The sequence below is a fragment of the Notamacropus eugenii genome, chromosome 5, assembly GCF_028372415.1.
Source record: "Notamacropus eugenii isolate mMacEug1 chromosome 5, mMacEug1.pri_v2, whole genome shotgun sequence".
In the NCBI taxonomy this organism is placed as follows: Eukaryota; Metazoa; Chordata; class Mammalia; order Diprotodontia; family Macropodidae; genus Notamacropus; species Notamacropus eugenii.
The window spans coordinates 17,709,578-17,731,801 of NC_092876.1; the positions used below are offsets into that span (position 1 = coordinate 17,709,578).

The 22,224-nt window shown below is 46.1% G+C and overlaps 2 protein-coding genes and 1 long non-coding RNA gene across 8 annotated transcripts; 2 read left to right on the forward strand and 1 right to left on the reverse strand.

Moving 5' to 3' along the window:
• Nucleotides 1-1,237: 1,237 nt before the first annotated feature.
• Nucleotides 1,238-13,207, reverse strand: LOC140503532 (uncharacterized). Of its 3 annotated transcripts, XR_011966816.1 has the most exons (4): nt 13,117-13,207; nt 11,557-11,764; nt 10,162-10,318; nt 1,238-1,724 (listed from the first exon to the last, which is right to left on the reverse strand). It is a non-coding gene; the product is annotated as an uncharacterized lncRNA (long non-coding RNA). The 3 variants fall into 3 exon arrangements; XR_011966815.1 differs by lacking the exon at nt 10,162-10,318; XR_011966817.1 differs by lacking the exons at nt 1,238-1,724; nt 10,162-10,318 and adding an exon at nt 10,631-11,147.
• Nucleotides 10,809-13,312, forward strand: LOC140503530 (natural cytotoxicity triggering receptor 1-like). Of its 2 annotated transcripts, none has more exons than XM_072607591.1 (5): nt 10,809-11,115; nt 11,350-11,388; nt 11,486-11,779; nt 12,757-13,053; nt 13,133-13,312. In XM_072607591.1, the coding sequence occupies exons 1-5, from the start codon at nt 10,809-10,811 to the stop codon at nt 13,216-13,218; spliced, it is 1,023 nt and encodes a 340-aa protein (XP_072463692.1). In that variant the 3' UTR covers nt 13,219-13,312. The 2 variants fall into 2 exon arrangements, with proteins under 2 accessions (XP_072463692.1, XP_072463691.1); XM_072607590.1 differs by having other exon boundaries at nt 10,853-11,180.
• A 298-nt stretch (nt 13,313-13,610) lies between these two features.
• Nucleotides 13,611-20,647, forward strand: LOC140503531 (platelet glycoprotein VI-like). Of its 3 annotated transcripts, none has more exons than XM_072607592.1 (5): nt 13,611-15,185; nt 15,548-15,580; nt 15,735-16,019; nt 19,997-20,290; nt 20,413-20,647. In XM_072607592.1, the coding sequence occupies exons 1-5, from the start codon at nt 14,990-14,992 to the stop codon at nt 20,496-20,498; spliced, it is 894 nt and encodes a 297-aa protein (XP_072463693.1). In that variant the 5' UTR covers nt 13,611-14,989; the 3' UTR covers nt 20,499-20,647. The 3 variants fall into 3 exon arrangements, with proteins under 3 accessions (XP_072463693.1, XP_072463694.1, XP_072463696.1); XM_072607595.1 differs by lacking the exon at nt 13,611-15,185 and adding an exon at nt 15,191-15,365; XM_072607593.1 differs by lacking the exon at nt 15,548-15,580.
• The last annotated feature ends 1,577 nt before the right edge of the window (nt 20,648-22,224 follow it).

The window sequence follows — 22,224 nt, forward strand, 5'->3', positions numbered from 1 at the left end:
CGGATTTATGGTCTCCATATGTGTTAACTACACCATGAGAAAGGAAATTTCTTAGTTCATTAAGATGAAAATACAAATCGGCGAGGCAATTGACGAAGTGGTGTCAGTTGGAAACGACCATTCCAGGATATTGTCTTTTCCCCCACACAGCATCCGTCTCTGGGATGCCAAGATAAGACAAGTCCTGCCACTCTGGTTGCAGGCATCTTGACACAAACAGAAAGAATGCTCCTTGTCAGCCTTATCTGTTCTTTGAAGTTGCTGACACAGAAAAGGGCATTTTTAGAACAAAGCTAAAGCAGTCTGATTGATTAGTTCAGGCTTTAGCCCTTATTGGGGTTCAAAATGGAGAGGTTTGAGGAGAGGTCTACACAGGAAAAGAGGACAAATTGCAGCTATTTTCCAAAAAGTAACGGGTTCAAGCAAGTTGGGCCCCAGCAAAGAAATACATGAAAGAGAAACTGAGGCCTTCTGGAAGGCAATGACTGTAAACAAAGCCAATGAGTACCTCAGTAAGACTAGAGATACCAGGGAAAGTGGGGATGCTCTATGGTCATTCAGGAAAGGAGTCAGCTATACTGAGAAAAGTGGGTTGGCATTCAGATGTGACTTAGCCCAGCCCTCTCTGACAATTAAGCAATGTTCCTTGTTTTTATGAGTTTGCTCCATCTCTTGCAATCTTGTCCCCTTGGGGAAAATCAAACTTCCCCTAAAGGCACAAGGAGAGAAGGCTTGTCTTTTGGGGGATGGCAGTGGTGCCTCTTGCCTTTCTATCCACGAAGCAAATCTGGATCCTCTCCCCCAAACCTACAGCAGCTGAGGGTTTCACAAGAAAACAAAATGGGGGGGCTTGTGCAGAACATTTTCTCTCTTTCATTGAGAGAAACCCCCAAAACAGCCATTGCACCCAGCTTCTGCCATGGTGGGAGCCCCCTGCCCCAGTTATTGAGATGGCCATAGGCAGGTGCCCCACTGACTGGGAGGAGGGATGGACATTGGGTTCGATCTGGCTAGAGGGGAGAGGCCCATCAGCAGGTGCCCAAATGAATGGTGATAATATTTAATATCATTTTTGGACTTTAATAAGGGCCAGAGCTTGAATTAATTAATCGGAAGAAGAGCCTGGACCTAATAGTCTCTTTGTTTGCTGTGTCCCATGCAGCAGAGTTTGAACAGGGGTCAATTGTAAGGGGACAGGAGCATGTGAGGGAACAGAGAGCACACAGACACCAAACTGTTCAAGGCATAGCCTGGGCAGGCTCGGGAACAAGAGACTGCCCCGAGCCCCTTCAGGAGACAACTTTTACTTAGAAACTGACATCGTGGTTACATCCCAAGATAAAGAGAGGAAAACATACATTTCCTGGGAGAGCACACAGATATGTAATGTATAACTTTTACAACCCTTACAATGTTTAGCTTTTATAACCTATTGTCCTGTCTTCATGATATAGAATTCTATATAATTTATTTAGGGAATTTGCTGCCCAGCTGGGTTCCCAAGGGGCACACTTGACCTCACAGTCATGTCTCTGTTGTTGCAGGAGACATATACCTCATGTACAATTTTTGCTGTTTATGAGGCTTGTGAAATCCAGCTGTAGTAGGTTGGAGTCCTGCATATCCCCCTTTTATTTTCTGTAATTTATGAAGGAGGAGGGACAAAGCAATCTGAGGTTGCATATCATGAAGAGCAGTCCGGGTCTTTATTGCTGTTCTGCAGACTGCAAGAAAACAACACAGAGAAATTATTATTACACAGAAACCAAGAAGGCCAAGCACATTTCTTAGGCCAAAAATTTGTCTAGGATCCAAGGATCCATTTAACCATTCTTCTGCGATAGAGGAAGTGACTGAATCTAATTTTGCTCTTTCTACGTTCTTAATTTCATTGTGTAATCTCAGTAGATCAAGGGTGCTATTGTGCCTTCCCCAGGCTCCTAGAACATGAGCTTTAATCTGGGGCCAACTATATCGGCTTGAATTATATTTTAGAGGAGTTATATAATTTTGTGTTACATTAAAATGACAAGGTAAGGACAACTGTTCTTGCATACCCTCTACCTTTTTTTCCAAACCAGTATATGGCCTCTTTTAGACTATCTAATTCGCCACGGTAGGTGCATCCAGACTGTCTTTGGTCAATTGAAATTATGACTCAGGATATCTGTGTTTTCTTTGCCATTAACATGCCATAACATTAGTATATGTCCACAAAATTAAGATACGGGAAAAGTCCCATTATTCAAGATAGTGTCTTGGGTTAAGGGTCTCATAAAGTATGCTAAGTCAGCTCTATCTGATCTTGTTGACATAAGAAGAGGTATTCTCTAAGTTTACTTCAGAGAACAAAGAGATTGTTAGGTCCAGGCTCTTTTTCTAATTCGAGGTCTGACCCTTATTAAAATTCAAAAATGATATTAAATATTATCATTTTTTCCTTTTGGTCAAAGGCAAGTTGAAGGTTTCACCTGTAGATCAAGAAAAGTATGGAAAAACCTCTAAACAACCAGTCCTGGGTATGCAAAGGGCTCAGGTAGGAAAGGAGTTGTTCTTCATGCAGCTCTGGCCTGACTCTTGGGAAAGTTATCCACATCTGATATGGTCTCTTTCAGGCCCTTTCAAAATCAGAGGGCAAGGTCTTCTACGGGATCAGGTGTCCATTCAGGAGCAGGGACGATAGATGTCACAGATGGATCCAAAAGTCTATACAGAAAGACCTGACAGGGGCTCCCGGAAGACATATGATTTGATAATTGAGAGGAAACAGTACAGCATAGTCAACATCTCTTAAAGGCACATTGAAATAGTTCAGTTTCCCAGCCACACAGGGCTAGATTCAAACAATACAATGAAGTTTTTTCTCACAGTTCACAAAATTGCATTTTTACGTTGTCAGGTACAGATTAAAACTTATATGGCTCACAATAGACTAATTTTGAGAACAGAGATTTATATGTCACCAAGATAAACAAGAAAACTTAGATATGAACCATACAAATCAGTACTAACTAAATAATTACCAGTGTTAACTAACATTAAGTTCCTGGTATCCCAGTAATCCATTCTTAATGTCCACATAACATCACTTTTTGAATCCCAGATGTCTCATGTAGTTATCTGATGCCTAGATATCCTCTCTTTGACAATAGGTTTTATTCTTGGGACAGTTCAAAAAGGGAATTATGCTTCTCTGCTCCAGATCTAAGAGTTCCCAGATAATTCTGACAATGAATATAATAATCTCTTAAAATTTGTTCTCCCTTTTTTTGAAACTTCATAGAATTTCAGTTTGTATATCATTTGCTATTCTATCCTTACCTAAATCCTGTACCTGGTATAAGAATATTTTAAAATGTGAAGGTCTAACCATAAAATGAACTCATATGCCTTTGGACAGGTACTTTAAAAGAAATAATTTCACTTGTTTTTACCACTATCTTCTACAACTTTTCTGCAAAAATCCAAATTTGAGATCTTATTACTAAAACATGATACATTCTAGAAGCCAATCATAAACATCTGCATATAATTCTTAGAGGAATCAGTCTGATCCTGTTGCTTTTCCTCAAAATTTGCTATTCTTTTTAATTAGACATCTATCACATTACATCTTTGTCTTACTACCTGGTCTAATCATGTCTTCCTTTGGAGGATATTATCCCTATATCATATTATATTTATTTATTTATTTGGCCATGAATATAGGTTAAAGTTGTAGGCTCTTCATTCCTGCATCTCATTATAGTAACTCAGAGATGTTCCAATATCCATCTATTATTTAACAGACTTAGTACTGTACTTACACAATTTCTTCATTATAGAGATTTGCTATAAAAGAAAAAGAGGGATAGTGTCATATATCTTAACAGAGGAAAGAATTTCCTTAGTTCTGTTCGATTCCAGGAATGAGGCATTATCTGACAGCTAATCATGTGGTCACTAGATGCTGAAAGCAGGGCTTAGGAGTAATCAGGTGGGGAATTTCCTTTTTCAGAAAGGAAATAGAACATTTGGGAAATAGAGTTAGGAAGATCCTACCCAGGTTGTGTCAAAGATTGTCTTCAAAACCTTTCCAGGCATCCACCATTCTCAGCCTGCAGCACATGTCAACTGGCTTTATGATAACTTAGACAACTATTCCTGTAATCAGAGCTTCAAACAACAGTAAATTGCAGTCCCAGTCTTAAATAGCAAATAAATATTGGCTAGAATCCTTCAGATAGGGCCATCTCAAATTTAATTGAGCTATTAATTATCAAGTTAAGAAACATAATTTTTCCTGTCTTCTTAAAACACTTCCTCACACTAACTATTCGTCAGCCATCTGAAACTGACACAAAAGTATACAGAACAACTATCTAGGAATAAGAGGGGTTTAGATAACCCACATTTGTTCCAAAACCTTATCTGCCTTCTACATTTTAAATCAAAACTTTATCTTTCCAAATCTCTCGATCCTATTTCTTCAGATTATTCAGCTTTCCTTTATATTTTAACCCTAAGGTAAGATAGCTCAAAAGTTATTACTTTTACTAACATAACTTGAACAAAGCAAAGAGGTTAATGGCTAACCTTATAGATTGATGGGTTTATGCCTTTGTTTCACAAATTTGTTATTCTTCCCTAATTATACTCACTCTGGAAAAAATAAGATATTTCAGGAAAATCTTTTACATATAATAACTTCAAACACAACTTTTAACTCTTGCTTAGGCCTTAGAATGACAACAAATTCAGATCAAAACAGCAAGATCTCTTCTGCTTTACAGCTTAATTTAACAACTATTTTGAATTTTAGTAGGTTGTCTAAAAATCACACAAGATTTTTCAAAACGTTTCTTTCAAAACTATTTCCCCTTCTTTAAAAAACCATTTAAAATTTATTCTGATGTTCACTAAACTTTTATGAAGAAAATTAGTTGGAAACTTTTAAAATGATAGATATCTCTTTCTTCCTTCTTAAAGCAAAAATAAATCTTTAAAACTGGGATTCATGAAACTATGTTGGTGCAAAGTAACACAAATTCACAAAGTGTTATAACAAAACTAAATTCTTAGTTATTATAGAATTCCTAGATATCACAAAGTCTCTTAGTCAAAAAGGTGTAATGGAAAGGAGATTTAGTTTCTATAAGTCAAAAGTGACATGTCCAATTAATTTAATCTCATCACAATAACAAATTTTCCTTAAGTATATCACTACGAATTAAGTACATTCTGGCATTTCATATAAATAATCCCTAAACCTTCCAATTGACATACAAAAATATATCTTTTAGATGAAAAAGATTTGAAAATCATACCCCTATTTTTTTAAAGGGATTCTCATTTGTTCAATACGAATACTACAACACAGAAACTTTTGCACAGCGTTTCATAAGAACTTTTAAGTCAATGCATTTCTAAATCGCCTTGCATAACACATGAAAACTATAATTTTAAACCACTATGTATTTCCATAATAGCCAAGGTTTCCAATGGAAAAATCTGCTATCATGGTAAATATCAAATTATCTAATTTCATCACATCCTTATAAAAGCCCAATTCATATGTAACAAGATCCAAATTAAAATTGCTTTGATAGCATTTCTACCTCACAATGGTCTCTCTGCATCCCACCCAGCAGAGTTTGAACAGGGGTCACCTGTAAGGGGACAGGAGCATGTGAGGGAAAAGAGAGCACACAGACACCAAACTGTTCAAGGCATAGCCTGGGCAGGCTCGGGAACAAGAGACTGCCCCAAGCCCCTTCAGGAGACAACTTTTACTTAGAAACTAGCATCGTGGTTACATCCCACAATAAAGAGAAGAAAACACACAGGAAGAGCACTCCTGGAAGAGCACACAGATATATAATGTATAACTTTTACAACCCTTACAATATTTAACTTTTATGACCCATTGTCCTGTCTTCATGATGTAAAATTCTATACAATTTACTTAGGGGATTTTCTACCCAGTTGGGTTCCCAAGGAGGCATGCTTGACCTCACAGTCATGTCCCTGTTGTTGCAGGAGACATATACCTCATATACAACTTTTGCTGCTTATGAGGCTTGTGACAGCAAGCTGCAGCAGGATGGAGTCCCGCATTTGTTCTCTTAAGTAAACTCAAAGAATACCTCTCCTTATGTCAACAAGGCCATATGGGATTGACTTAGCATACTTTATGACACCCTTAACCCAACACTGTCTTGAACAGTGGGACTTTCTCCATATCTTAATATTTTGTGGACATATACCATGTTATGGCATGTTAATGGTAAAGAAAACACAGATATCCTTGTTTGTAATTTCAACTGAAACTTTGTCAACTCTCTTATTGTATTTACAATCAATTCAGTTAAGAAGATTCCTTTCTCATAGTATAGCTAAACACATAAAGACCATAAATCTGAGGTACACACACATCCTTGGATTGTCCTAAAACAGATTTAAATCTGGTCATTCCTGTAACAGTCAGTCAGAGATTTCCTTCTGGCTCCAAGGCCATGTAACAGCTAGCTTTAAGGGAATAAGTAATGATGAATTTAGCCTTTTTTAACCAAACTTTCAGGTCGACAGTTACGGTGCCATGACTCAAACTGGAACTGATAAACTAGGAGAGAACAGCTCCCCACCTTGCCAATGCCAAAAGACTTAGGTGCCTCAGGATTCATTTTTCCTGAAGTCTTAAACCTTGTCTGGGTCAGGTAAATCCTCCTGTTCCCAGCTTCCAAAGGACTCCCACTCGTTTGAAGTCCGAAATTTCTCATGAAGCTAACTCAGGGGGCAGGGATCAAGTCTGCAGTCAAAAGCTCTGTATATATCCCCTGTACAGATTGATCTGAGGAAAAATTAGCACTAGTGTCAACTAAAGATAGCCTTAAATTATGTTGGCTGGCCACCATACAGCCCTTTTGGACCCGTCAAAGTTACTTTATCTTAAAACCAAATTAAGTTTAAAGGCCAACAAAACATCTAGCCAGCAGCAGCAATATTTTTATCCTGGGCTTGCTGAAATGGCTGAGGGAGAACAAAAGGCAGGAGCCTCTTTCCTTAAGGTTCCCAAAGCTGCTTCAGCATCAGAGTACTAGCTAACTCCCTCTACCCCACTTTCCAGTCTTCTCCAAAGGCCGGAGCCTGTCCTTCTCTTTCACTCCCTCTGTCCTATTCCTCACTTCCTTCCTTCCTCCCCCTTCCCTTAAAGGTTTTGATCTGGGGAGGCCAATTGCACCAAGTCTTTATCTCCTCCCTCCTGGCCTTCCCTTACCTGCTCTAGCCCTGAGGAGGATAACTTTGTTGAGTTTCTGTTGCCTTCTTTCCCTCTCCCCCTTCCCTTAAGGGCTCTGGTCTTGAGGAGCACAGTTACAATCCACCTACGGACAAGAGTCCCGAACCTATTCCCATGGGGCCTATCTCTTTAAGGTAGTGAGTCAGAAACTTCAAGGGTGCCAAGGCTCCCCACCCCTCCTCCCCAACGACCATAGAGGTGCTCTGAGCAAAGGTTGCAGGATCCACACTCATTCTGTCAGGTGTGGAATCCTTGCAACCCCCTTTCCTTGGAATAAAAATAGCCAATTTATGATGGGGATTTCTAACAAGTTTCTAATTCCCGCCCCCATTGTTTATTGTGAGCTCTGTCTGTATTTGTCCTGTCATTAATTGTCAATTGTCTGTCAGTGTATGTCTCTATATCACATGTGCTGTGAACAAGTCTATTATCTTGTAAGATTTAAAATGCAGGCAGCCAGAGACTGCTAAAGGCTGCAGCTAGGGAAAGAAACAAACAAAACTTTAAGACTTTTCCTTGTTGTTCTGGTCTGGTCAGCCTGGAATTACAATGGAAAGTTAGATGATTTTACCTAAAAACATTTTAGTATATTCTGTAGGTTGTGGGATTAATCATTAAAAAGTTTGGAAACTGATCATTTGAAATTACTGGGAAAGAATCCTTGAGACTGTGGGTGGCTCCAGCTCACCTTGCTAAAACACCTCCTCCCAGTCTTGATCACTTAGCATTCCCCACTCCCTCCCAGAATTGAGAGTAACTCAGAATGCAGATTTTTAACAGCCACAAGAGTTCATGTTAACCCTCTCATCCCAGATCAGATTAGGAGAAGAGAATGCAGGAGAAGCTTAAATCACCCTTCTCCAACTGGCAAAAGGAGAGAAGGGGCAGCAAATCACAGACTGGCAGTGATTCTAACAGTCCTTTACCCTTGGGCACCTTGTAGCCCACCCTTCTAGGTAAAGCTTGGAAATGTCATCTAGATCCTATACATTCTGCCCACCCTGTCCCAGCAGCTGCAAACCACCCCAGGTGGCTGTGGGGAAGGGATAGGTGGATGGATTGGGTCTGTGGGGAACATTCACTAAGCCCTGCCTTCAAGAATTATCACCACTGGGACACCAGCCTCTCTGCTCTTGCTGAACTTCACACTTCTCTATTCCAATTGCAAAAATGTATTTTATCTCTGTTTGACCCATTTCCTGATTTGGAAAGGGAGCAATAATTATGGTGGTTGTTATGGGATCAAAATGATATGATTGTAAAATGCTTAACCTAATGACTGGCATATGTTATATACAATATTATTATTTCTCTCTAAAGTAATTTTAACTTAGTAGTAGTTTTAATTACCAAAACTAGTAAGATCAATAATTTCTGGAAATGCAAATGTTATCATCTGAATTTATTGTTGTATTTCCAAAATTGTATTGTATTTCTAAATTTCTCTTAGATTGTGAAATTTGAGAGACCATTGTGAGGTAGAAATGTCAACGCAATTTTAATTTGAATCTTGTTACATATGAATTGGGCTTTTATAAGGATGTGATGAAATTAGATAATTTGATATTTACTACAATAGCAGATTTTTCCATTTGAAATCTTGGCTATTATGAAAATATATGATGGTTTAAAGTTGTAGTTTCCACATATTATGCAAAATGATTTAGAAATGCATTGACTTATAAAACTCTTTATAAACTCATAAAACTGTGCAAAAATTTCTGTGTTGTAGAATTCCTACTGAGCAAATGTGAATCCTTACCAAAAAAAGGGGCATGATTTTCAAGCCTGTTTCATCTAAAAGATATACCTATGAATGTTAATTTGAAGGTTTATGGACTATATGAAATGACAAAATGTACTTAATTTCTAGTGATATACTTAAGGAAAATTTGTTATTGTGATAAGGCTAAATTAATTGGACCTGTCCTTCTTGACTTAGAGAAACTAAATCTCTTCTCCATTACAAACACCTTTTTTGACTAAGGAACTTTGTGATATCTAGGAATTCTGTAATAGCTAAGAATTTAGTTTTGTTATAATACTTTGTGAATTTGTGCTACTTCACACTAACATAGTTTAATGAGTCCCAGTTTTAAAGGTTTATTTTTGCTTTAGGGAAGAAGAGATATCTATCATGTTAAAAGCTCCCAACTAATTTTCTTCATAAAAGTTTAGTGAACATCAGAAAAAATTTTAAACTGTTTTTAAAGAAGGGGAAATACTTTTAGAAGAAATGTCTTTTTAAATTGTGTGATTTTTTTGAAGGCCTGCTATATTTTCAAGATAATTTATTGTTAAATGAATGTGATGAGCTATGAAGTAGAAGAGAGCTTGCTGTTTTGATCGGAATTTGTAGTCATTCCACAGCCTAAGCAAGAGTTAAAATTTGTGTTTGAACTTATAGGTAAAAGATTTGATTCCTGGAGTATCTCATTCTTCCAGAGTGAGTATAATTAGGGAAGAATAACAAACTTGGGAAACAAAGACATAAATCCATCAACCTGTAAGATTAGCCATTAACCTTTTTGCTTTAAGCTGGAACGGGATTCCAGTACAGTTATGCTAGTAATAAGTAATAACTTAAGAGCTATCTTGTCTTATGGTTAAAATGTACAGGAAAGCAAAATAATGTGAATAATGGGATTGAGAGATTTGGAAAGATAGAGATTTCAGTGAAAATGTAGAAGGCAGATAATAAGATTTGGGAACAAATGGGGGTTATCCAAAGCCCTCCTGTCTCTGGATACTTGTTCTGGATACTTCGGGATCCATTTCAGATGGCTTAAATATGTTTAGACAGTGTCAGGAAGCATTTTAAGAAGACAGGAAAAATTACGTAACTTGATTCGATAATAACTCAATCAAATTAGAGATGGCCCTACCTGAAGGGTACTAGCCAATATTGATTTGCTGCCATCAGATCCTATGTTTGCTGTCTGACTACATGGGCTGTTGTTTCCCTCTGTCACATCTATGGCCCCTGCTCCTGAGTGGACACCTGAGCCCACAGGAGACCTTGCCCTCTGGCTTCGAAGGGACCTGGAAAAGATGACACCAGACACAGCTTCCCCAGGAGTCCGGGCCAACCTGCGCTAACAACAGTCTCCTGCATCCCCAGCGCTGCTTGTCTAGAGCCTTCAGCTGGCCTTCGCCCAAAAGGAGCAAAGGGTAACATAGTATCCTTTTTGGATACTTTGCTCTCTGAAGCAGGATACTTCTCCTGACGTCCATCGGCCGGATGGGGCTGACTGAGCACATTTTATGAGCTCCCTAGCCAGGGACACTATCTGGAATAAAGGGACTTTTTATGTTACGGCACGTTAATGTTTAAGAAAACAGATATCCGGGGTCCTCATTTCAACGGGCACTGTCAGCCCCGTCAGCGTGTTCACATCCATCCATTAAGAAGAGGCCTTTCTGCTGTGCGGCTACGCACGCGGAGACCGCAGACCTGCGCACACGGACCCCCCGGGGTGGTCCTGCAGCGGCCAGGCGCACCGGGCAGGCTCCCCTCAGGCCGCGCAGGGGGATGGACGTTGGCGCGAGGTGGGGATTCTGGCGGTTTGCGGTCACATGCTTGTGCACGAGGTTATTAAATCCTCCCGAGATTGGGGGGAGGGAAGAGGAAGAGGACACACGACTCCCCCCTCCAGGATTCTCAGCCCCTTCGGAAGCCATGGGGCAGGGAACGACTGGAACGCAGGCCCGGTCGGGTCACGTGGGGAGGGAAGGGCCAATAGCAGAACAGCTCCGGCTCAGCCCCGCGGGATCTTCGACCGTCCCGGGACCCCAGTTCAGGACCATGAGCGCCAGCCAGCTCTTCCTGCTCTGCTATGGTGTCTGACCTCCGCCCCTCACACACACACCCCTGGGGGGAGGAGGGCCTGGGCTGGGGGCAGGGGTAGGGACAGGGGGCAGAGGGGGGCCTGGCTGGGGATAGGGGGCAGTGGGGGAGGGGCCTCGGCTGGGGATAGGGGCAGGGGGCGGGGCCTGGACCAGGGGGAGGGGGGAGGGGCCGCCCCCCTACCCGCCCAGGGCAGACTCTGAGGTTGGGCTGCCTTCTCCCGCAGAGCTGAGCCTGCTCTGGACCAAGTCTGACCAAGTTCAACGTAAGTTCCCAGGGGGCTCGGGGCGGGGCTAGGCTGGGGGGGGCGCTCGGGGTGGGGGGGGCAGCCCCGGCCAGACTTGGGCTGCCTCCCTTTGCAGAGGTGCTGCCACCCCCCCGGCTTTTCCTGGAGCCCCGGTTCCCGGTCAGGCTCGGGACCCCGGCGACGTACGAGTGCGTGGGGGCCTACGGCTCCAACGCGTACATGCTGATGCTACATAAGCCGGGCCAACAACCGCAGACGGTGAAGTGGGTGAGAAGCGAGTGGGAAGGCAGGGTGGGCAAGTTCCCCATGGGCAACGTCACGGCGGAGCAGGCGGGCCTCTACAGCTGTATGTATCAGTTCGATGAGTTGTACTCCAAGTACAGTAACGAGGTGCCTTTGGTCATAAGAGGTGAGCATGAGCAGGGTCCTGGGCAGGGGGCCCCAGCCCCTTCACCTCCTTCCCCCCGCCAGTCCCCGCTCTCCCGGGCTCCCAAAGCCCACCGGGGGGGCCTTGTGCTCAGTTATAGGGGCCGGAGAGCCCCCCTCTATCCCCTGGAGAGTCACCCGTCTGAGTTCCTTCGGAGAAGGGCAGCCCCTAGAACAAGAAGCCCCCTGCCCTCTGCCCTGGGCAGAGCCTAACCGGGGCTCGAGGCTGGCTGGAAGGACCCACGGATGCTGAGTCTGCATCAGAAGATGCTGAGGAGATGGGGAGCTGCCTGCCTCTAAGGGGATGGCTTTCCGCTTCCTGGAAGGTCTTTAGGCGGAAACCAGCTCCCCTCCCCACGGTGCTCCCCCTGCTGCCATCACCCCACATCAGCCCAGGAAGGGGAGAGTGGTAGACTTGGTTGGGCCTCTCAAAGGCCGAGTTGGAAAAAGAAGAGCCCCCTAAAAGTTCCTCCTGGAGAAGCTGCACTTCACATGGGATCCTGGCTTAAAGCTAACCCTGTGCTTCAAGTACCCTCCTCTTCCTCTCTCTGAGCCTCGGTTCCCCTATCTGTCAAATGGGACCATTGTTAAGTCCCTTCATTGTAAGTCTCCATGGGTCTCAGCAACCCTGACCTGGCTTTGGAAGGTGTGCAGGTGGGGTGCCCCCGACAAAGCAGCCCAACCCCTCCCCTCCCAGGGTCCTCTCCCCTGATGGCTGTCCCTTCATCACCCCACCCCTTCCTCTGCCCAACTTGGCCCCAAGCCCCGCCCTTCCCCCAAGACTTCACAGATGTATACCCCAAATCATATTGATTTGGATAGACAGGGCAGCTTGAGGTCTAGATGGGGGAAGGGCCAGGTGTCACAACGTTCTCTCCAGGGCCCTGGAGAGAAGGGGGCCTGCGCCCCTTGGCTGGCCTGCCCTGCCCCCACTCCCTGACCTCTGGGTCTCTCCTGCAGCTGTCACAATGAGCCCTTTCCTTTGGGTCACTCCCACCACCACACCCTCCTTTCGCCAGAGCTTGACTTTTCACTGTAACTCGACCTCAGCCTCTGACCAGTACTGTTTATACCATGGTTCCATGGAAGAATGGAAACCCTGCATTGAAGCCCTGAATAAGTCAAAACACGAGGCTCTATTCTATTACCGAGAGGTGCACAGATATGTGCTGGGCCAGTATGTGTGTATGACATACAACTCCAGCAGACCCTACCAGTGGTCAGAAATCAGTAACACGCTGCTGATCACTCTTGGTGGTGAGTGGCAGGGCATGAGGTGGGGGGCTCCTGGCCACTGGCTCCAGGCCTCCTCAGACTCACCATTGTGTCTTTTCAGGAGCTCCTCCTTTCCCATTCGCTCTCTGGCCTCATCACATCCATGTGGCTCTGACCTCAGCCGCCCTGGGAGAGCTGCTGGCCTAGACCAAGCCAAGAAGGGGTGTGGTGGAGAGGGTCCCACCCTCAGATCTCCCTCTACCCATCCCCAAAAAGTAGAATAAAAAGCTGATTGTCCATACATACTATGTGACTTCTGGATTGAGACCTAGGAGCTCTGGGAAAGCACCTTCATTTCCCAGGATCCAGCTGTTTCTCCTCAAACCAGGGGACCATGTGTCTGGGACCAGGATTCCAGACTCCAGGAAGGAGATGCTGAGCCAGGGTCCAGGGGCAGGCCTCCAACTCTGGGTGGCATCACACAAAACTGAGGGTTTCTTTGCCCTATATTATTAGCCTCTTTCCGCCAGCTGCTCCAATCTGCTCATTTGCCCCCTCTCACCAAAGACAGTGACAGTGGTGGGCCCACAGCTTATGTATCCCTGGAAAGTGGGTGATCCAGAGGATGGCAACCAACTCCGATTGGTTGCCAGTTAAGGATGAGTGGACCTATTCTAATGAGAGGCTGTAGAAAGGGACAAAGCCCACCTATTCAGAGGATCCACTGCCACCCAAATTAGCTGAAGTGGACCCAGTGGGCAATGAGGTCATTTTAGATTAGACAGCTGATCCAGTTAAGTGCAGGGGCAATCCCCTCAATGCAGAGAATGTGAATCCCATCTTCCATCAGCCCTGGCTTTGAGAGATAGGACAGGGAAAGAAGCTGGTGTCTCCCCAATGTTAATGACTGGCTATTCATATGAGAGAGAGTCACTGCTCTCAGTTGGGAAGTAGAGAAAAAAGTCTTGGACCATGGCTCCTGGTGGGGAAATCCTGTGATTAAAAAGGATGGGGGACCCCCCCCCCCCGGGAGTTTCTTATTTTCATACTGAACTTGTCACCACACTGACAAGTGATGTCAGCCCCCTCCCAATTTCCCCCCACCTTGTCCTTTCACTGAGACAAAAGACCAGCACCATGGCAGCCTTTCAGCACCCATCTTCCTGCTCCACCCTGGAGCACTCTCACCTGCTGCTCCCCTCTGAAGTCACTGTCCCTCAAGCGTTGGTCTGATATCACCCTCTGACCCAATAAGCTCCATTGGGTCCCACCCCCTCCAGAATCCAATGGAATTCTAACAGTTAACTTGGCACATGGTGCTTTGGAAAGGGTTTCAGATGTTATCTCAAGTGGATCCTCACAACAGTCTCCCAGTGAGGTGCTATTATGATGTTCATTTCACAGATGAGGAAACTAAGGCAGGCAGAGGTTAGGCGGCTTGTGTCAGAGACTGGATTTGAACTCCAGTCTTCTTGACTCCAGGTCCTGTGCTCTAACCACTGCACCATCTAGCTGCCTCAGGTACATAAACGTTCAAAGCCCTTGATCATCTGGCTCTTTTACACTTTACTGCTGGCTGTGTGGTCTACCTCCCAGTGACATTATATCCTTGCTTTCCATCTCGGACTAAATGCATTCTTTTTGGGGAGCCCCATGCCTAGGAGGTTCTCCCTCCTCATCCCACCATCCCCTGAGGCTAGTGACCCCCTCCGAAAACATCTCCAATGTATTTGCCAGTTGTCTCCCCGTTTCGGGAGGAGCGGGCTGTCTCCTGTCTCTCCTGGTGCCAGGCACACAGTTGGTGCTTGATAAATGCTTGTTGCTTGGCTTGACCTGGGGGGCCAAGCCTTTCCCACGGGTAGGCCGGTGGTCCTGCCCTCTCACTGACCCAGAAACAGCTTCCAGGCTGGCACTGCCTGGAGAAGCACGCCTTCGGAGACAACTGGAAGGCGCCTAGTGTTGTCACCGTTACGGTTGGATGCAAACTCACGTCGGGGGTCACTTCCCGCAGCTCGGCTCTCCCAGGGGCGGTCACGTGGGTAGTGCGGGCCAATGGCAGGGCTGCTCCCCTCCTCACCCTGAGGGACCTGCTGCGCTTTCCACGTGCTCCCTGCCTGCCTGGGAGGACCTGCTCGGGACCATGGGCCCCTCCCTGACAGCCCTGCTCTGCCTCAGTGAGTCTGGGGGGGCCACGGATGGGAGCAGGGGGAGGGGCAGAGAGGGAGGATTCCTGGGGAGTGCAAGGAAAGAGGGGTGGTCTTGGAGCCTGGCCTCGGGGCCAGCAGAAACGGGAGGGGCAGAGCCCCTGAGGATGGATGCGAGGAGAGCGGGGCCCAGACCGCTTGCAGGGACAGGTAGAGGGGGACGCCCGAGCTGGAGGGAGTGTGGGGAGAGCCTAGGCCGGAGGACAGGACGGAGCGGGGACTCGCCTGCCGGCGGGGCGGACAGACGGCGCCTGCAGCCCCCCAGGAGGGAGGAGGGAAGGGCGGGTCCGGGGCCCGGGGAGCCGGCTCCCATTGCAGGCCCTTCCTAACAGGATTCTGCGTGCTCCAGGCTTCGGAAGACTTCTGTGAGCCTTTCCCCAGCCCCATCTCCCAGCCCCATCCACCCCCCTGCAGCCCGGGCCGGGGGAGGGGAGCAGGGGGAGCCCGAGGGCCGGGTGGGGGGCTGGGGGGCCGCAGGGGACCCCTCCCCCGGACCGCTGGGCTCCGCTTGCCTTGCAGACGACCTGCCTGCTCCCAGGTTCGAGGTGGAGCCCAACTACCCGGTGCCCGTGGGGGAGGCCCTGACACTGACCTGCGTGGGCTCGTACGATTCCTTTGACTACCGCCTGTGGAAGGAGGCCGTCCAGGAGCCCCTAACCGCCGATGACTCCTGCTGGGAAGGCATGTCCCCGGTGTTCCACTACCCCAACGTCACCGCGAAGCGCGCGGGCCGCTTCCGCTGTCTCTATCTGTTCCATGACTTCTGGTCCAAGCTCAGCGAACCCCTGGACGTGGCGGTGGCCGGTGAGAAGCCCCTCCTCCCAGCCCCCACGTTCCGTGCAGGAGGCTGGACCCCCACTGGGATGCGTAGTCCGGGGCTGGGAGAGGATCTCAGTGAGTGGTCCAGCCCCTTGGTCCCGGGGCCTCCTCTTCCCTCTTGATCCTCAAGGTCGGTCATTTATTTATTTATTAAGCGCTTCCTCTGTGCCAGACACTGTGCTAAGGGGTCGATCTCTCCTTAGGCACCCTGGGAGGGAGGTGCTGGCACCTCTGTTTTACACTTTAGGAAACTGAGGAAGACCAGGTTCAGTGACTTGTCTAGGGTCACTCAGCACAGCGGTCACCGGCCACTCAGTGCTTGAGCATCTGGTGAAAGAAGGCCAGAGGAGTGGGGTCTTAGGGGAGAGCAAGGTGGGGGTGGAGGCCCAGGAGCCGGTGATGGGGGGGGGGGGGGCGTGATATGGGCCAGCCTGGGCTGTAGTGGCTGAATGGAGCAGGGAGAGACCAGAGGTAGGCAGACCCCCATCCCTTCCCTCACAGGCAAGTGGGGGTGGGGAATGAGGACTGCCATCCATGACAAAACTCAAAACCCACCCTGACTTCGGGGTTCAGTTCAAGGCACTGAGGCTAAGAATCCCAGTCACGGTGGAGAGTACCGGGAAAGGAGGGAGGGAGGCCATGCCACAGCCTGGGCAGAAGAAGACTCCTGCTGACCCTCGGAAGAGGGAGGGAGAGGTGGCCAAGGGGACTTCAGGGCTGGATGTCAGGAAAGAGCGGTCCAGAGTGGGGAAGGCCAGTGGAAGGAGGGACAGAGATGATGTAGGCATTGAGAGATTTGCCCCCCCCCCCCACCTCTGAACACAGAGGAGGAGCTTGGGAAACCAAGCCACCAGCCTGACCCAGAGGCTGGATGGAGTGAGGGGAAGGGCACTTCATTTGTCCAGATCTGGCACATGCCCTCTCTCCCTCACCCTCCCCCTCTCTCTCCCCCTCCTTCTCCCTCCCTCTCTCTCTCTCTTCCTCCCTCTTTTTCTCCCTCCCTCCCTCTCTCTCTCTCTCTCTCTCTCTTTCTCCCTCTTTTTCTCCCTCCCTCTCTCTCTCTCTCTCTCTTTCTCCCTCTTTTTCTCCCTCCCTCCCTCTCTCTCTCTCTCTCTTTCTCTCTTTCTCCCTCTTTTTCTCCCTCCCTCTCTCTCTCTCTCTCTTTCTCCCTCCCTCCCTCTCTCTCAAGGTAGGTTGGGGCTCGGTTGTGATGTGCTTTAAGAGTCAAACAGATGTGATGCCGAAGGTGAGAGGTAGACACCGGAGGGCTTGTTTCTTTTCTCCCACAAGCCCTGCTTGTCTTCCTTTCTGTTACCAGCTCTGTCCGGGCACTGTTGTACTAGGGATAAAATAACTTCTCTGTAGATGAAGGGTGAGGGTGTAAGACACATCCTCTCTAGACTCAAGGGAAAACATCTCTTGAGTCTGTCACCTCCAGCTGCTGGTGAGATGATGGGGATGTTGGCCTGTCTTCCTGTTCCCTCACCATTCTGACCTCGTCCAGATGCTTGTACTTTAAAAACCTTTCATTTGGTGTAGCCTGGAAATTGCAGGTATTCACCATGGCGGCATCTCCAGAAACCCTATGGATCAGCAGTCTGTCCAGGCAGTTGTGGGCAACAGTGGAATCTGCAGTAATAATTCATTCCCAGGTTCATTCCATCAGTGTCCAGGGTATTATGAGATTCGTCTTTATAGTCGGGGGATTTGTCATCTGTCCGTCCATGAAAGATAGCAGGCTTTGGATGTATCCTTCTAGTCACCTGATCATATCATTCCTTTCTAGGAATTTGGTAGGTAGTCAGTTTTTGCGTCTTGTAGAGATGGGCTCACAGTGGAAATGCTCCATTTCCTTGTTGGTCTACATTGATCACCAAGCCCAAACCCTTAAAGGTAAGCCTTCTGGAGTTTCTGGTGGTAAGCACCGTATCTTTTAAGTTACCATCAAAAACCCAAGGGTATGCTGGTAAACGTTTAACAACCTGCTCTTCCAGAAACAAAGAACACACTTTTAAAGGCTGATCTCCCTTATTCCCATTTCTCCATCCATTTCTTAAGTCTAGCCAGTGCAAGCTGGCACCTGCACACATTCACATGAGCCCATCCATTTACACCAACAAATCTGCACAGTTCAACCATTTGTCCAGCTCCTCTGTGCCAACATATTGTTGGGTGTGTTCACAAGGATGTTACCCATGGAAGGTCTTCTCATTCCACTTTTGGGTCTCAGTCATTTCAGACTCCCCCCAGAGGTGAGTCACTTTTGATTACGTTCAATATATCACACATGTATCTGTTATCAGCTGTGGTTAATGCTGGGTGAATTCATATCCACTTATTCCCAGTATTTCTGTAAGTATTTGTATTTCTGTAAGATTTTGATCTGTTTGTCATGTATGTTAAGAATATCTATTCCCTTCTCTCCTTTTTCATGAGGAAGCACAAAGCTTTTTATTACTGCTTTAGGGTGTTGGGCCCTGGAGCCATTATCCATTTTCCAGGTCTGAAAGTGTTCAGCAACACTGGTGTGATTGGGCAACAGCAGATCCAATTGGGCTCTTGCCACTCAGCTTTGACTTCAGGATGCCAGTAGGTCTTTGCACATTCAGTCCCAGCCTTCTCCTTGACATCTTTACACCAGGGGGTCTCTCCTGAGGAGGAGGTTAACTGAGGTCAGTGGTTCACTGAGACCTCTAGACTCAATCTCTGAACCAATGATCTCTTTCCTTTCTTGGCATCCATTATTGAATCCAAATCCAAATTTGAGGTCAGTGAAGAAAGATTGCCCGAGATCAAAGGAACTTTAGGATAGGCTTTCTAGAGCAGCTTAACAGCTTTATTGCATTCAAGTTCATGAGTAGTTAACAAGAAGGTTTAGCTCACTTTTAATTTGGAAATCTTGTTTAATTCTATTTAGGAGATTTAAGGCTTGGTAGAACCATTCTGGGTTTAACCCTTTTCCCTGAAACAGATCATGTTTCCTATTAATTACATACATCTTGCTGGTGAAGTGTTTTAAATTAAAAACAGCAAGTTATCATCATTGTTCTTAATACTGTCACTATTACTATTGGCCATGTGACTTTGGACAAGTCCCTCCTCTCTGCAACTCAGTTTCTTCATCTGTTAAATGAGAAGTGTGGACCAAATCATGGCTAAGTTCCCTCCCAATTCTAAGTCCTGTGAGGCTATGAACTCACTTTCTCATACAAAGAAGTTATTTTTCCCCATCACCTCGATCTGTCAACCTTCTGATTGCCCTCACTTAAATATTGGTGGTATAAAGATAAGCAGCACTGAGGTATCCTCTGCCTGAAGTTTCTAGTGGCTAGCAAACACACTTTCATGGGTACATAGGTAATTGAGGTACTCTGGTGCCAGAGTCCCATGTTGTTTAAGCACTATCTTCCTCAATGGGCCACTGGAGGAGCAGTCACCCCACATCCCCCACCCCAGAGGGCTCTTTCCTGACTGCTTCATCCTCATCACTAACATGGCCCCCAAGCTATAGAATTATGGACTATAAGATTTGGAAGAGGCCTTGGAGATATTCTCATCCAGTCATCTCACTTTGTAGAGGAAGAAATGGAGTCTCAAAGAGGGGTCAAGACTGGCCAAGGTCACACAGTGAGTGGCAGTGTGACAATTCTCTCTCCAGGCCTCATTCTCTTAGGTGGGCCCAGCTCTTCCTCCTGCCTCTTTCTCATAGAACTGGCCTCAAGTCCCTTCAGAGTCAATCTGAGGGTCTCAAGGGAGCTAGGTACTCTAAACTGTGCCCTTAGGAGAAGCAGACAGAGTTGGAAGTGATAAGGAAAGTGGGTCTTCCATAGTGCATGGCTATACCCCTTGGTTTCAGGAGGAGAGGATAGGCCTTGAGCTGACCTTCTCCCTCTTTCAGCCCAGAGATAGGGAGCCAGGAATGGAAATCAGCTCCATTTGACTTCCAGGGTTTCCTCTTACAGGCCTTTATGAAAAACCCTTCCTGTGGGCAACTCCTGGCCTCTCAGTGCCCTTGGGTGAGACTGTCACCTTTCGCTGTAACTCCAGCGTGGGCTTGGACAAATTTGTCTTGTACCATGGCGATCCAGAAGATGGATTCAAGGTCATTAAGCCCCAAAACATCAAAAACAATGAGGCTGTCATCCATCTCCGCAACAAAACACAAGAAATGAATGGGAATTACAGATGCTATGGCTACATGAGTAGTGAACCCCATCATTGGTCAGCAGCTAGTGACATCCTGGTGCTCAGTGGTGGTGAGTAGCCCCCAGGGAATAAAGAGCTGGCTGAGATTTTGCTTCCCATACTGGAGGATTCTGGGCAGGATAGGGGCCTTGGTCTCTGGTCTTCCACAGCTTCTTTCCCTTCGTTCCCACAGTGGATCTCCCTCCTGGGTATTGTACCACAATTCATCTTATCCATGTGGTCCTGGCCTTGGCTCCCCTGGGAGTCTTGTTGACCTAGTCCTGGCACAACCAGAATGGTTAGAGTTGAAGCCAAGAGACCTGAATCTGAGTAGCTGGAAGAAGGCAGACAAGAGTTCCAAGATCCCTCCTTCCCAAGTCCAGGTTGGGATAGCCCCATGTGAAACCAACAATAAAGAGTCAATGTCATGTGTTGTGTGGCCTCTGTGTTTGGATCAGGGAAAGGGGGGAGCCTCATCAGATAAAAGGCTTCTTAGAGGAGGTGGAAGGGCATGGGGAAAGGACAAAAGTGGAAAACTTCAACAAAGCACACAAAAGTTTCAAGATTTTTTATTTCTTTAAAGATTATTGCAAAGTCTTTGACTCAGTTCCACACTCATGGCTTATCCATGAACTGCAAAAAATATATATAACTGACTGCTAGAGCATTTGATGTTCACATGGAAAACCATTCTCTAGTTTGAAATATACCAACAAAACAATATTATCAAGAACTGAAATAGAAATGGAGTCAAGATGGTGGAGGGAGAGAAAGCAGGAGCCAAATTCCTCGTTATCTTCCCAACAATCTAGAAAGTGTACCAGGCCCGTTTCTGATCAGGAAAGCTAAGAAAAGCCCACAGTGAGTTATTTTTCCAGGCCTGAAAAGCTGAGGGAGACAAGCAGAAAGGACTGCAGCCTGTGGGGTGGATCTGATCAAGAGTGACATATCCAGCACCTAGAGATGATAGAAAGGGAACTGAGACTGGGTAATAGGGCAGGAAACACCAGGGCAAGAAGAGATCCCAGGGGATCCCTGGACTAGCACTAGGTGCAGGTCACAGATGCTGAAAGGAGCAATCAGGAGGGGTCAGTCACCAGCATGGACATTAGCTATGTGCTGAACAAAGCAAAAATTCCAGAAATGGAGCTGGGTAGCTCTGATCCCAAGAGCAGAGCAATGACTCAGTTCTAACCTTTAGCCCAGCACCTAAGCTTGCAATGGAATAATCACAGCTGGAATCTCAGCCCAAAGGAGAGCCAGGAATCCAGTCACTAACCCCCTCTCCTGCAGAGCCATGTCAGAGGGTGAATGAGTCCAGCTGCAGACCAGTTCTACTGGAACGCTCAACTAAGCACAAGCCAACAGACCCAAACCTGGTCAAGACTTGAAGAACTCAAGCCAGGAAGGCAGTGAAGGGACTCTAGATCATACCACTTTAGCAGACCTGAAAGCTTATAGGACCCCAACCTGAGCAGCAGAAAGATGAAAAAAGGACAGAAGTTCAAGCTGGACATTATCACCCCCACCCCCAGAATAAGCAGAGCCCAATTATCAGTCAATAAACAATAAGTGCCTACTATGTGCCAGAAACTGTGCTAAGCTCTGGGGATTCAAAAAGAAACAAAGGACAGACTCTGCCTTCAGGAATCTCACAATCTAATGGGAGCATGAAGTCCAAAATCTAGAAAGAGGCTATAAAGATAAACAAATAAAGAGTTTTTTTAAAGCTAAAAATTCATTTTTAAAATAAAATAAGTTATGGAGAAAAATTGGAAAAGAAGTGAGAGTGATGGGGGAAAAATATAAAAAAGAATTAACAGTTGGAGAAAAGGAACAAAACCATACTGAAGAAAATAATTCCTTGAAACTTAGAATTGGCCATTGGAAGCCAGTGATTTCATAACACAATAATAAAAGTCAAAAGTCTAGAAAAATAGAAGAAATGTGAATCTTTCATAGGAAAGATAACTAACCTGAAAAACAGAATGAAAAGAGATAATTT

Excerpts from the sequence above, each read along its gene's own strand:
- LOC140503531 (XM_072607592.1), top strand. The coding sequence starts at position 14,990 with ATGCAAACTCACGTCGGGGGTCACTTCCCGCAGCTCGGCTCTCCCAGG. Across the intron at positions 15,581-15,734 it reads CCAGGCTTCGGAAGACTTCT|ACGACCTGCCTGCTCCCAGG; the intron begins GTGAGCCTTTCC and ends CTTGCCTTGCAG. Across the intron at positions 20,291-20,412 it reads CATCCTGGTGCTCAGTGGTG|TGGATCTCCCTCCTGGGTAT; the intron begins GTGAGTAGCCCC and ends TCGTTCCCACAG.
- LOC140503530 (XM_072607590.1), top strand. The coding sequence starts at position 10,853 with ATGCTTGTGCACGAGGTTATTAAATCCTCCCGAGATTGGGGGGAGGGA. Across the intron at positions 11,389-11,485 it reads CAAGTCTGACCAAGTTCAAC|AGGTGCTGCCACCCCCCCGG; the intron begins GTAAGTTCCCAG and ends CTCCCTTTGCAG. Across the intron at positions 11,780-12,756 it reads GGTGCCTTTGGTCATAAGAG|CTGTCACAATGAGCCCTTTC; the intron begins GTGAGCATGAGC and ends TCTCTCCTGCAG.